Source organism: Anoplophora glabripennis, unplaced genomic scaffold (assembly GCF_000390285.2).
Source record: "Anoplophora glabripennis isolate ALB-LARVAE unplaced genomic scaffold, Agla_2.0 scaffold4, whole genome shotgun sequence".
Classification (NCBI taxonomy): Eukaryota; Metazoa; Arthropoda; class Insecta; order Coleoptera; family Cerambycidae; genus Anoplophora; species Anoplophora glabripennis.
Window position 1 is genome coordinate 1,020,238 of NW_019416568.1, and position 14,578 is coordinate 1,034,815.

A 14,578-nucleotide genomic window follows, 5' to 3' on the forward strand; every position below is an offset into this window, starting at 1 on the left:
TGACCTCGGATCCGTGATCAGCGACCCCAAAAACCCCCGTATTTGGTATAAAAAAAAAAATATGAAACCTTTAAACTGAAATAGCCTTAAATTTTTGAAAAAATTTCGAATTAACTACTTTCTCATTTGTAGCACACGTTTTTTCTCGCCTTCCGGCCCATTCGACGACTTCAACTTTTATACATCGACAACATTGCTTAAAAATTTAATTCGCGATATTCGACAAGTCACAAATCTTACCTGATTTCATGGTCTGATCTAAAATTTCCTTCAGTTCCGACCAGTCCACCTCTCCGTCTCTCCCGGCCAACTTCAAGAAAATACCGTAAGCTTTATCCGTCTCTTGGACTTCTTGAGGCGTGGGCGGTTTCTCAACCTATGACACAGCTGCTATTAGAAACTGGTTACGATTTGCAGTTGCATTACCTTTTCCGGGGTTACAATTTCAATTCTTGACTGGAAAAATCAGGCAACAATATACAGCATGCAAAGTAGCCAGAAATAAAAAAAAACGTTACTTAATTATTTGGGAATCTGTGAAAATCAACCAGTAGAAAATTCGGAATCATGGAAATGTGTCCTGTTGTTATAATATTGCGCAAAAGTTCTAGGTTTTAGGCAAAATGTGAAAAAGCCTGCATATGAAAGGAATAAAATTTAAGAAAGCGTCATTAATGTTGGATCATTGTGTATACCAAGTGTCCCAAAAATAGTTGACAGGCACATAGGGGTAGAAAAGGGGGTGGAATTCTAAGATGACAAGTAATCAGGAACATGCTTTAAGGGTATGCCGAAGAAGCGTGGTATGGTCAGTAAAGAGGCTAAAATAATAAAACATAATAAATAATGGACGCTATTCCGTGTCTCGGCAGCCTTGATGCTCTCCGCAGTGGTGGGAATTCCACCCTCCTTCTACCCCTAGGTGCCAGTCTACTATTTTTGAGACACCCTATACAGGGTGGGCCACCAGTAACACCTCGGTCACTAGGGGCGAAATGGCAAATGATGGTAGGTTGATTACGGCTACATTTTAAAAATATTGTGAAATATACAGGATGTCCAGGAAAAGCATACTGTATTAAAGTTATGTATTTTTAAATGGAACACCCTGTATTTTACTGCATTTTTGAAAGCACCGTAAAAAATAGGTGAACTTTATTAAAGGTTCTGCATACCTAGGACTTATCGTTTGTGAGATATTTCAATTTCAGTGAAAATGTAGGCTTAGCATAGAAATTTAATATTAGCGATAAAAAAATAATTTTAACAAGGCAGCTTTGGAGAGTGTATTTTAGATCCTCGAAATTATAAATTATTATATTTGTCATACAGGGTGTCCAAAAAACTGGTGGATACTTTTCCCAACTTTAAACAGCAATAAATTGGTTATTTTAAATGGAACACCCAGTATATTTTTACTTTGGGAGTTAGTAAATTTAACTCTTTCAAACTGTATATAGGTTCCCTACACCTATTTCTAATGGTATTGGAGATATTTGTGCCGTTTCGTTTTTTATCGAATTTTTTTGTAAGATGTATCCACGTGTCTTCATCGAGGTCTTTATTGAATTGGTTTGGGTTCTTCTTAATGACTTTCTTTAAACATAAGGAGTAAAATGAGGATGCAATTAAATGGCGTACCTTCAAATTTTTCATATTCAGTGAGAAAAATTTAGTAATAAATGGATAAGTAAGAATGGTGCATGTCAGTGGCCACCTAGGTATCCAGACCTCATCTTAATGGACTTCTTTGTTTCGGGCTGTATAAAAAAACTTGCACCTGCTACTTGTGATGATATGAAGGAAAGGATTAGAGATGCACTTTTTTTATTAATACAAATATTTTTCCTCAAAAAAAATTTTTTTAGAGGTTGCTCAAGATTTTTAAAAATTTCCAAAATCATCAAAAATTTATTTCTTTTTAACTTTTTTTTCTCGTTATTTTATCATTTTGCCTCGAGAAATTTTTTAAGTGTCTCATGATTTATTTCTATTCTTTTGTTCATCACATTCGATAAAAACAAAAATTATTAGTTCGTTGATATTTATTTTTAGAGGTCGCTCGAAAACATAGGTTTGAAAGTTAAAACAATTATAAATGACCTTTAGAAATTAAAATATCGATTTGAAATTTTCAGAATCAATACTTTTTTCAACCCAGAAAATGAAAAAATAACGAGAAAAAAAATTAAATTTTTGACGATTTTGGAAATTTTTAAAAATCTTGAGGGACCTCTAAAAACATTTTTTTGAGCTGATTTTTTGAGAAGGCTCTTAAAACATGATAAACTAACATATTTTCACAAAACACAAAAAAAAAATATATTCCTTTTTTTTGGGCCACCCTAATATTTATATAAAATTAATAACTTTTTATAATTATTCTGCTTATAAAATAATATTTTTTATTAGAAAACTTTCTTGAATATTGTCATAATTGACGCTTTACCAATTCAATAAAGACCTCGATAAAGACATGTTGATAAATCTTACAAAAAATTCGACAAAAAAATGAAACGGCACAAATATCTCCAATACCGTTAGAGATAGGTATAGGAAACCTAACACAGTTTGAAAGAATTTTAAATTTCCTAACTTCCAAAGTAAAAATATACAGGGTGTCCCATTTAAAATAACCAAGTTATTGCTGTTTAAAGTTGAGAAAAGTATCCAGCAGTTTTTTGAACACCCTGTACAATACTAAGTGACGGCAAATATAATAATTTATAACTTCAAGGATCTAAAATACACTCTCCAAAGGTGCTTCATTAAAATTATTTTTTTATTGCTAATATTAAATTAATAAATATAATAATAATATATAAATAATAATAAATTAATTAATATCTCACAAACTATAAGTCCTAGGTATGCAGAACCTTTAATAAAGTTAGCCTTTTTTTTTACGGTGCTTTCAAAAATACAATAAAATATAGGGCGTTCCATTTAAAAAATACATAACTTTGGTATGGTACGCTTTTCCTGGACACCCTGTATATTTCAAAATATTTTTAAAATGTAGTTGTAATCAACCTACAGGCCTACACGTACCTACCAAAATATCTAGGTATAACCGAAAAGTTTGTACTTTTTCATTTAATCGGCACAAGTAAAATAATTTCGAATAGAAATAATCTTTTTTAAAAAAAAACAAGTTTAGAATTTGGGCGATTTTGATAAGAAGGCCAAAAAGTTAAGAGAGATTCTTTTCTATATTAGAAAAATAGAGATAGCAAGATGAAATGTCGGAATTGAAAAATTGGCCCAAATACCTGCAGAATGGGCAAATTACTTGAAGAAAAATATGAATATATGAAGGACCTATTTAAAAAAAAATTCTTCCTACTAATGTCGTTTTTAACCGTTGACTCTTGTATAAAAAACTATTTTATACGTTTTACTATTAATAGCACGTAAATACAGGGACGCCGTTTGCCAAAATTGATGCACAAGAATGCGATTTTGAACGACGGAGAAAGCGTTCTTGCATTTTTTAAGAATAGCGTTATACCCCGTATCTTAGATTCCGTAATATTCACCGAATATTCGTGCGCGAAAGCTGTACAAAATACAAACGGCATGCGGCAAAATATATACAACGGCAGCGACTACTGTTAACTTACTTTGGCGTCCATATCTCCGTAACCGATGTTCTCGTCGTTTTCCCTATAAAAGAACAAAAAGCAAAGATTAGAACGGGAAAGAAGCAGGTGCGGTGCCTAAAGGAGCAGTTAAAAAGAGACGGTGTCCGTACAGGTTAAAATAACACATCACAATCAGAACTCGTACTTTTTTATTTTAACTTAATTTATTACTAAATAAATATATTATTCGACATTTAGAACAACTATACTCTTACAAAACTGCTATCCAACTGTATAAAAGAATATGTTAATGTTTTTTTAATTCCATCTACTTGTAGTTTTACTTGTAAACTACAAATATTGGTTTTTAAGTTAAATTAAAAACTTAAATCACGTATATGTGAGTATTAATAGAAATGATCGTTAGTAACACTTGTGACAGATTATTATTAAGTGCTAAGAGCAAAACAGAAAATTAGAGGACAAATAAGTACATTTCACGTTTTGTTTTACATGAAATTTACAAAACAACAAAACAGCACTTAATATGAAATGTAGTTAGGCTTAAACGTAGAAAAATGCAATATTTACATTTCGATTGTGTTAAACGTGAAGATGTGTTTATAAAGATAAACGGTAATGTTTCTATATCTATTTTTTTTTTAAACATGCAAGTATCCAACAAAAAATGGAAAGTGTTTTACACAGTCGGGCTATCAAGTTTTAAGAGGGCTCTAAAAATAGGGGACCATTTTTATAGATTTTTATTACAGTTTGTGTAAATATGAATTAATGCACAAATAACAGACTTTACCCCATTCTAACGCAGATTTTCTATAAAACGGACTTAATTTGAAGCTCAAATTACTTTTCATTGTAAAGAAATTTGTAATTTGCATCGTAAATTACAAATTTCTTTACAACGAAAAGTAATCTGAGTTTCAAACTAACGCCATTTTACAGAAAATCTGCGTTAGAACGGGGGAAAGCCTGTTATTTGTGCATTAATTCATATTTAGACAAACTGTGTAGTAAAATCTATAAAAATGTATTGCTGGTTGCCTATTCGCTATAGAGCCCTCTTAAGACCGATTTTATTGTGGAGAAGTGTGTGGCGCTATCTATGTGCAGTCAATGGAACTACGTAGTAGTTCCGAATAACCAAACAAAACTTCATCAGTATACGTGTATCTATCACGAAGTTGTAACGTTTTGCGTGAAGCGGATTTTTAATAGCTGTCATGAAAACGTGCAAAAAAGCTTCGAAAACGTGTTACAAACGGTGTGCGGTGAGGAGTGTGTATCACGTCCGACTATGTTCCTGTGATATGGAGGTTTTGTTATGACTGAGACATCGAAATTGTACGATCTGATTGTCGATCAACCAACAGAATGTTGTCAGACAGAGCGCACAGCTTCAATATCTTCATTCGTACGTCTTCTCGTCCTGCTGCACGCCGTCTCGGCCATCACGATACTTCCCGAACCACAGGAACATAGTCCGATATGATACACACTTCTCACCGTACGTTGTTTGTAAAAGAACTTGATTGTTTGTTCAATGTGTGTGTCCCAAGACATCGAAAACTCGCTTCACGCAAAACGTTACAGCTTCGTGGTAGAAACACGTATACTGATGAAATTTTGTTCGGTCGCAGGGAAGGCTTCCCACTATGTAGTTCTGTTGACCGTTCACAGATAGCGCCACTCACTTCGCCACAATAAAATTAGTCCAATACTTAATAGCCGGAATGAGTATTTGTCGCTGTGTGTATATTTGTAATTTTGTGGATATCTAAGGTACGGTATTTTGTTGATATATAATTTTTGGTATATTTCTTCCATAACTAGACATACTAGAGAAAATAGAAACTCTTAATTATACCTATAATTCAGCTTTTGTTATTATAAATATGAATTGAAAAGAAAATATTACTCGTTTCTATTTGTCTTTTGTTTTCTGTCTCATTGAAAACCGCTGAGAATTTTTTCACCCAACTCAAAAAAGATGAATTTTTGAAAAAAAATTGCCTTTTTTTTACAACTTTTTCAAAAATTGAGTTATCAGGACGTTTCTTTTCCAAAATTTTTGTTTTTAAATGTACTTTTTGAAAAAACATAGTCAAAATTATCTGGACCTGTCCTCACTGTTTTTTTTTTGATTTTTTTTAAACAGCTTTTTTGGGAGTGGTTTTTCCGTTTTCTATTTTTTTTAATTGAAATTTTTTTTTTTTTAAATTTAGCATATTTCACACCATTTTGAAAATTTTTAAAAATGTATATAAAATCCCAAAATTGAAAAAATTTATTCTATTTATGACAATTTCAAAAAGTCAAAAGAGGATGGTTTCAAAATGATTTATTTGAGTTCAAATGCATTGCATGCCTTTTTCTAAAGCCCAATGTTCATCCAGAAATGGACCAAATACCTTTTTTAAATTTTCCTTGATGCAGTTTTTGAAAAAAAATACAAAAAAATTATTCAAAACAATCTTCTAATTTTTTCTTAACTTTTTCAAAAATATATCAAAATTTTTTTCATATTTACCATTTTCAATTATTTCTCATATTTTTTTCAATTTTGCAATTCTATATACATTTTCAAAAATTTTCAAAATGGTATGTGAAATAAGCTAAATTTGAAAACATTTTTTTTTTTCAATAAAAAAAATAGAAAATGAAAAAAACCAAAAATTTGAGGATTTATAAAAAATATCAGTTTTTTTACAAGAAAAAGAAAAAAAAAATTCAAAAATGGTAATCATTGAGAAATTTGTTTTTTTTTTGAAAATTGAAAAAGGTTCAGATAATTTTGATCAATATTTTTTCAAAAGTACATTTAATAACAAAAATTTTGAAAAAAAACGTCCCAATAACTCAATTTTTGAAAAAGTTATGGTTATTTTTTAAAAAAAAGCTATTTTTTTCAAAAACTTTTTTTGAGTTGGATGAAAAAATTCTCAGGTTTTCAATGGGGCAGAAAACAGTAAAAAAGTTTCGGCCAAATCGAAAGGGGTCCGGGTTAAAAGTGCCCGAATTGGCGTGGGATGCCTCATATACATAAAACTTTGCGAATGGTCAAATAAATTACTTCAAACATTTTTTTTTTTGTATTTTAGTGGCCATTGGGGAAATAAGGAAAATTGAATTACATAAATATCAACAAACCACAAAATTCCGTGAGTCACGAGTCACGAGCAATTTTAAAAAAATTATAACTATAGCGAACCACAATTCATATTTATAATGTTCTTAGTAACTTTTTGTAGTATTTCATATAAATTTCAAGTAAATTTTAGGAATTATAAACATTTTTTTATATGCCCTTAAAAAAGTCCATATATTCCACTTCAACAAATTTTATAAAAAAAGACCTTTTCCGCCAACACAAAAAATACTAATATAGTATTAACACCCAACAAAATACTAATAAGCGTCTTTCAAAAAATAAATATACAAAAATAAAAATCATCCTAAATAAGAAAACAAGATAAAAAAAACAAGAGCTAAACAGCAAAAGAGTATACAAAAATAGTGCAACAAAAAAACAGTTTTTGTTTATAATTTTGATCCGAATTTTTTTTTTTAATCGAGAATTTTATATTCGTGATAAAATATACTAGAGCTACTATATAGAAAAAAAAATAAAAACGAATTAATTGGATCAGAATATACAGGATGTTTTAGAATTAATAGGCCAAACTTAAAATTTGAATTCACGTGGTCAAAATAATGAAAAATTCCGTTAGATCATAAGAAAATAGTTTAAATTAAATGTAACTTATTTTTTTATTAATTAGAGGATATTAATCGTGATAAAAAATTTACTAACGAACTTTGTAAAAACAAAGGCGAAATAATTGGATCAAAACGAAAAGAATTAGCCAAACTTAAAATTCGAATTCAGATGATCAAATAATAAAAATATGTCCATAAAAGCATCATATTCAAGACACAGGGTGTTGAAATTCAAAGAAAATTTCTCAGCTTCTAAATATCTTTGAAGTACATGTACCGAAATATTTTTAAGAGGGTTCTATAGCAAATAGGCAACCAGAAATACATTTTTATAGATTTTATTACAGTTTATCTAAATATGAATTAATGCACAAATAACAGGCTTTCCTCCATTCTAATGCAGATTTTTTATAAAATGGAGTTAGTTTGAAACTCAAAATTACTTTTCGGTGTAAAGAAATTTGTAATTTACTTATTCAAAAGCGGTAAATTACAAATTTCTTTACAACAAAAAGTAATTCGAGTTTCAAACTAACTCCATTTTATAGAAAATCTACGTTAGAATGGGGGAAAGTCTGTTAATTGTACATTAATTCATATTTAGACAAACTGTGCAATAAAATCTATAAAAATGTGTTGCTGGTTGCCTATTTCCTATAGAACTATTAAGACATTCTCGACATTTCCTCATAGGACTAATTTTTCTTATTTTAGCCTCCAAATTTTACGTTTGGACAATGAAACCCAAAACACCTCGTAGATTTGAAAAAAAAACAAAGTGCAAGCCAGGAACAAGCAATCTGAATAAATTTGTACAGACAGCCGGTCCTGATATCAGTTTTAACACGTTCTAGTGCGTCAACTTTTTTCCTTTCAAACGTTTTCCTTTAAAACCGTCAGAAAATAAAAATAAACCTTAAGTTCCATACACTACGTAAAAGGTAAAAAAATACTTTACACTTATCTTCGACCTGGTCATCAACTACGGCATGGACTTTTTTAACACAGTGGACATTTTTTTACACACAATCTAACCGTTATTTTGTCGTCACAATTCGTCGTTATTTTGTGCAAGATTTGGTGGTGCCAAAACCCATGCAATTTTTACTTGAAAAGTTTGCTAAAGAAATTCATGATAGGATCGCCGCCGCGGGAGGATCTCCCTGGCGGCGGCTGCGGATTGGACGGCGGGTAAGGATACCCGGAATACTGAGTGGGAGGGGGATTCGGGTACGAAGGATTTTGCGGATACTGTGGGTATCCGGGATAAGGACTGTTATAATGGGGCGACGTGGGTTGGTACCCGGGATATCCCGGGTAAGAAGGATACCCCGGGTTAGACGGATAACCTGGAGCGGGATGGTTGGGTTGAGAATAGGGGTATCCCCCGGGACTCTGGGGAGGGGTATTGGTTGGGTAAGGGGGGTGGTAAGGCTGTGGACTTTGAGGTTGAGGATATGAGGGGGCGGTAGGTTCCTCTTCCTCATCATCAACCTCATTGCCGGGATGAGAGCTTATATTATCAGAACTATAACCATCGTACTCCATAATGTTCTCGTGTTCAGTGAACACCCTGAGGAGGAACTCGCCCTCTTCGTTGGGGTCGAAGGTGGAGGGCACTATGCAGTAGGTGCCGGGAGGCAGCTTGAACCGGCAGCTGACCTCACGTAAGTTGATGAAGGTGGGGGATCTGGCCACGGAAGTGTTGAACTTGAAGAACTTCATGTCTAGCGGTTTCGACACTCTGTCTGGATAGGGAAGCTGAAAAAAAAATTATCCGTGTGACAAATTTTCCGAGTACACGTTCTATTTAAAAAGGTTTTAAAATATTAATTAAAGGTATTTTTAACTAATTATATTGTGAGAAACAACTACTCTGTGGGCTACATGCCCTGACCACAATTTAAAAAATACAACAGTCGTGTTTAAATGTGATACAAGCCTGTAACTTCTTTATTTTTTGGTCAATTTCAAAAAATTTTTTTAGAATGTAGAGTAAAAGAATATCTAACTGTGACACTGCTATTTTTATTAATGCAATGCACGGCCAACCAGGATGCGTTTTTTTTTGACGTCAAAACATCTAATTGGTATTAGCGATTTTTTCTCCAAAAAATAGATTACGTATTCTCATTCGGCATCCCTTAAAACGTCTTATCACCAAGTTTTACCAAATTCGATACATTGCTAATACCAATTAGCTGTCGTCAAAAAGTTAGAGTTTTTTTACCCTACATTCTAAAAAAAGATGTTTGAAATCGGCCAAAAAACAAAGAAGTTGCATTAAATTTGATGAAACTACGAATAAGAATATGTAATGTTTTTTGGAAAAAAAATTGCTAACACCAATTAGTTATTTTGACATCAAAAAAACGCGTCCTAGTTGGCCTTGTATTGAATTAATAAAGACAGCAGTATCACAGTTAGTTTTTTTATGCTACATTCTAAAAAATATTCTTGAAATCGGTCAAGAAATAAAGAAGTTACAGGCTTGTACAACATCGAAGGGCAACACCCTGTATATACTTTAGGGGTTACATCTCAACCTCACTCAAAACATGTAGTAGATAAACAATTAAATAGCTAAATCATTCATTTATGGGACGGTAACTAATAAGTGTGAAATTAGCCTATGTCTGGTGATTCTGCTGACGAATGATCTTGACTGTTAGCAGTTATTTTCCTCAATGTCATTAATTAAATTAAAAGTTTTATTTCGTGCAAAACACGTCACGCTTTCAATGTACCGACAGATAAGTAGGTCACTCTCTGCCAGTAGGTACACAACAGTACTTTGGGACAATAAACGTACATAATTAATCAGCGATATTTAAGATACGACATTTAATTTGTAGGTTCTTACGACCTTAAGGGATCTGAGAAATGCATGTGTTATTCTGTGGCAGTTATTTGTCAAGGAAAACATTAAGTAATCGTTTATGACACACAAAGTACACTTTTTAATCATGGTCCTGATGACAAACCTGCGAAAATTTTAAAAATATTTTAGTTCCGAGATATAAATACTGAAAATGATGGCAAATATCTATATATGATATCTTACAGGCAACCAGCAATACATTTTTATAGATTTTATTGCACACTGTTTGTCTAAATACGAATTAATGCACAAATAACAGACTTTCCCCCATTTTAACGCAGAGTTTCTATAAAATGGACTTAGTTTGAAACTAAAATTACTTTTTGGTGTAAAGAAATTTGTAATTTATGATGCAAATAACAATTTTCTTTACAACAAAAAGTGATTTGAGTTTCAAACTAAGTCCATTTCATAGAAAATCTGCATTAAAATGGAGGAAAGTCTGTTATTTGTGCATTAATTCATATTTAGACAAACTGTGTAATAAAATCTATAAAAATAGGCAATATCTAGTAAATCTAGTATCATTGGTCAGTCCAACCCACCAGACATATACCGGTACTGAAGGCCTAGGTACTGAATAGCAGTGATCATTCGTAGATCTATACACTGGTATATGTCTGGTGGTTTCGACCGACAAATGACCCCAGTTTTTACTAGATATTGCTAGTACAATTCAATGCTGGTCTAGATAGGCAGTAGAGTATAAGGTTTTCCGCAATATCGTCAGTTGAAACAAAGTATTGGTTGAAATCCTAGAATTTTCTAAAACGTTGATTTTTGTAGGAACAAATATAAAAGAACTTTTGTTCCTTCAATCTGATTACATCTACATGAAACCAAACTTATGGGTAGAAATACGTCACAGTAAGAAAGCCACTTGGTGGCAAAGTCTCGTACAGTTTATGTATGATAGCATGGTCTTGAGTTACAGAGATTTTCTTTGCTCTGTTCTCATTACCATTTATCAGGGACCACACGCATGCGGAAAATGTTGAGCGACCCAGGTCTCTGGTAGGCTGCCACAGCCATGTCCCCGAACCTGCCTTAGGTCACCCATCCAAATTCCAGCCTGCGTCCGTGATGCTTACCTCGGCAGATCGAAATCCACCGGCCAAGACACCCGGCTAGGCGGTCCCCTATTAATAGGGGAGTTGTAACAAAAAAAAAACTGATTTTAAACTTTCAATCCAAAAAAACAAATTATATGAAATTTTCACTCACATGATAAATGGCATATCCGATGGTAAGTAGATCACCCCCAGTACTTCTAATCTGCCTTCTATTCTTTTGCATCAATGCCACGATCATCGTGCAACCCCCTTCGTCGTCGCCGTCATCCACCTCGGTTAACGTTACACGGTACTGAGGATTATGCCAGAACGAATCTGCAAAAATTTCATTCGTCAGGATTCGGATTTCGTTTATTGTTTTTCACGATTGTTCTCCCCACCGCCGCCCATATTTTTACCTAAGAAGTTCCTGCAACCGCCGGCGGTGACTCCGCGCACCCATTCTCCCTCATAGACGGATATTTCCCACCTCTTTTTTTTCCCCTCCATCAGCTCTTCCTCCGTTAGGGAGTCGGGATTGAGATTGCAGATTTCGAGTCGACTGAAATGCTTTTGGAAATCCTTATATGACATCCAAAATTCACCGTCGTGGTCGAAGGTGAGACCGAGCTCTTCCTTTTCGGATTCCGAGATGAACCGCCATTCGGGCGCCCTGTAAAATAGACGGTATGTTCGATACTACCAACCAGACGCGATTTTTGTCAAGTTCGATTTCTCGAAGACTCTATGTCTTCGGGAAATACGAAAAAGCTACGCCCTGTACATTTTACGCAAACAGTTTTATTACCCGTCGCTCCAGGCCCCGTTCCATTCATTCTCATTTCCCCAAGGGTTCCTGAGCCTCACGAGTGGAATTTTTCCCGTCACATTAGGAGTCTGTATATCTACGTATTGGACTCTGGTTATGCTGTAAGCATGACCTTTAATAAGGCCCTCGGGAGTTTCCGCTTCGAGTATGTTCGGATCGGGCTGGAAAAAACGTTTTAATTAGCGGCTGATTAACATGAAATGAGTGATAAGGACATAAACAATTGGACGTGCGACAGAATTTAATTTAATGAGTTTTTATTAGGGTGCGGCTAGAGAAATTAAATTCGATGCTCCTTCTCCTCCTAGGGGAACGGAGATGCGAACGTGAGGTCTACATTATTTTTAAATAAATGTCAAAAGGCACGAGAGATGAAACGATAAGAGTCAGGTTTTTATAATTCGACAAGGACGGTACTGCCATTTTAAGGTTGTTTCAAGGTCATTTAAAGGTCGTTTCACGGTCAAATTGAAAAAACCCAACAATTAAGATTAACCGCCTGTTATATAGGTTTTTGGGATAGCCGAGTTCGAGTCCAAGGACAGTTGGTTTGCATCAGGTCATTCGAGGGTTATCTCAAGGTCATTTAAAGGTTCAAGAAATCGACCACCGTTCTTGAAGTCTCCGAGTTTGAATCCAAGATCCGTTAAAATGTATCAAATCAGGTTTAAGGTTATTCCAAGGTTGATTCGAGAAAAAAGGCGTTTTCTGGTAGGATTAGTGAGGAGGGATTTTGGACCTCCCCTGTATTTTACCGAATCTTGTTGAAAACTAAAGACTCACCATATTAATCTATATAAACTTCACAAAAACTCAGACATGAACTCAGCAACTCCAAATACGTGTTTATCGGGTGGTTAGACTTAACCGTTAGGCTTTTCTGAATTTGACCTTGAAACGTCCTTGAAATGACCCTCAAATAACCTGAAACAGACAAACTGACCTCGGATTCAAACTCAGCGACCCCAAAATCCTATATAAGATGTGGTCGGACTTGATTGCTCGGCTTTTTCTCAATTTGACCATGATATGACCTTGAAACAACCTTAAAATGGTCTGATACAGACAAACTAACCTCCGATTCGGAATAAGCGACCCAAAAACTCCGAGACCCTTTGATTTAATGCACTATTTCTCAATTCGACCTCTAAGTGACCTTATCCTGACAAGGAAGGAGGGAAGAGGCCCGTTTAGAGTGGAATCGATTAGTTATTGGATATAAATAATAAAAAAAAAATTTTTCTTTGTTTTTGACCCTCCCCCTTTATGTTCCACTGTATAAAATATGTAGAATTGTCGATATTTATGTTTCTATTTCCACTTTCGTGGTATTACATAAATTCTTTATTCAATTTTCATTCGAAACCACGATAAAATGGGAAGAACATCGACTTACCTCAATAGAACATCCCATCAGCGAAGATCTCTCGTAGGCTTTTTCAAGAATCTGGAAGAGATTAGGCGGACCGGCACTCAACTCATACATTTCTGTAACACCGCCGGTGAAATCTTCCATGGCCTCGCACGTGGAACCACCCATAAGCGCTTCGTAAGAACCGTGAAGTCTGTAAGAAAAAAGTTCAGGTGCGTATTAGGTGGATTACCGTTAAGTAAAAGCACTCACTTCGCATAGGCTTTTTCAAGTAAGGCACTCCAAAACTCGTTTTCTTCCGTCGAATGTAAATATATCAATTGACCCCTGTAGGTGGGTAACCTATCGTCTATAACTATATCTAGCCAACGCCCGTACTGCCAAAATCTGTAGGAGAAAATTGGATTGTATCATGTTTCACATTTTGGAAAACGTTTACCTAAAGTGGAATATGCCAGCATATTTATCATCAAACCCTTGGTCGTCAGGTACGATTTGGAAAAACAGACGTCTGTACAAAGTTAAGTTAGCGGCAGCTGCCAAAAGCCAACAGTCACCTAATTCTCCTTGTTGAACGTCAAATCTAGAGTAACCCTCTACAAAAAATTGGGGATTGTCTACAATTTCCTGAAAAAAAACAAAAAAAAATTGATATTTTCCAGCAAATTTCAAATGAAATTCTAAAATTTGATACCAAAACGGAACACGAAATAGAAAATCTTAAAAAAATGTTTGATTGAGTTATGGAAGATTTACTCACGCTTGGTCGTTTCCACTCATAATGTCTATCGGGTCTTTTGCTATAGAAAAGGGAAGAATCTGTGGCTTGGAATTCTCTGTCCTCGAACAGAGTACCTTCCTGGAGACATTGCTCGCGTAGAGCATAGAAGTCTTGCAACTGATCAGTCTTGGCTTGAGTCCCGGAACCTTTTTCACCATACTGCAAGGAAAAATTTGGTTCGTTAGTTCATCGACATCCACATGCACGCAGAGAACATAAGTTCGCATTAAAGTAAGCAGCTAGCAAACATTTTTCATTCTAGTTTAAAACGTAAAAATATATTTGACACATTTATTTTGTACAATAGCACAGCATTTATTGACAGTAAACAAATTTATGTC

General features: G+C 34.1%; 1 protein-coding gene across 6 annotated transcripts in view; it reads right to left on the reverse strand.

The window, feature by feature from the left end:
- LOC108917426 (calpain-B) overlaps window positions 1–14,578 on the reverse strand; it is a 39,480-nt gene that overhangs the window by 7,680 nt on the left and 17,222 nt on the right. For all 6 annotated transcript variants that reach the window (XM_018724001.1, XM_018724000.2, XM_018724002.2 and 3 more), the window contains 10 exons: window positions 14,217–14,396; window positions 13,896–14,083; window positions 13,709–13,843; window positions 13,481–13,649; window positions 12,064–12,245; window positions 11,675–11,928; window positions 11,428–11,591; window positions 8,866–9,083; window positions 3,624–3,666; window positions 241–376 (listed from right to left, as the gene is read on the reverse strand). In XM_018724001.1, coding sequence (XP_018579517.1) covers window positions 241–376; window positions 3,624–3,666; window positions 8,866–9,083; window positions 11,428–11,591; window positions 11,675–11,928; window positions 12,064–12,245; window positions 13,481–13,649; window positions 13,709–13,843; window positions 13,896–14,083; window positions 14,217–14,396 — 1,669 coding nt within the window. The remainder of the gene's footprint in view (window positions 1–240; window positions 377–3,623; window positions 3,667–8,865; window positions 9,084–11,427; window positions 11,592–11,674; window positions 11,929–12,063; window positions 12,246–13,480; window positions 13,650–13,708; window positions 13,844–13,895; window positions 14,084–14,216; window positions 14,397–14,578) is intronic.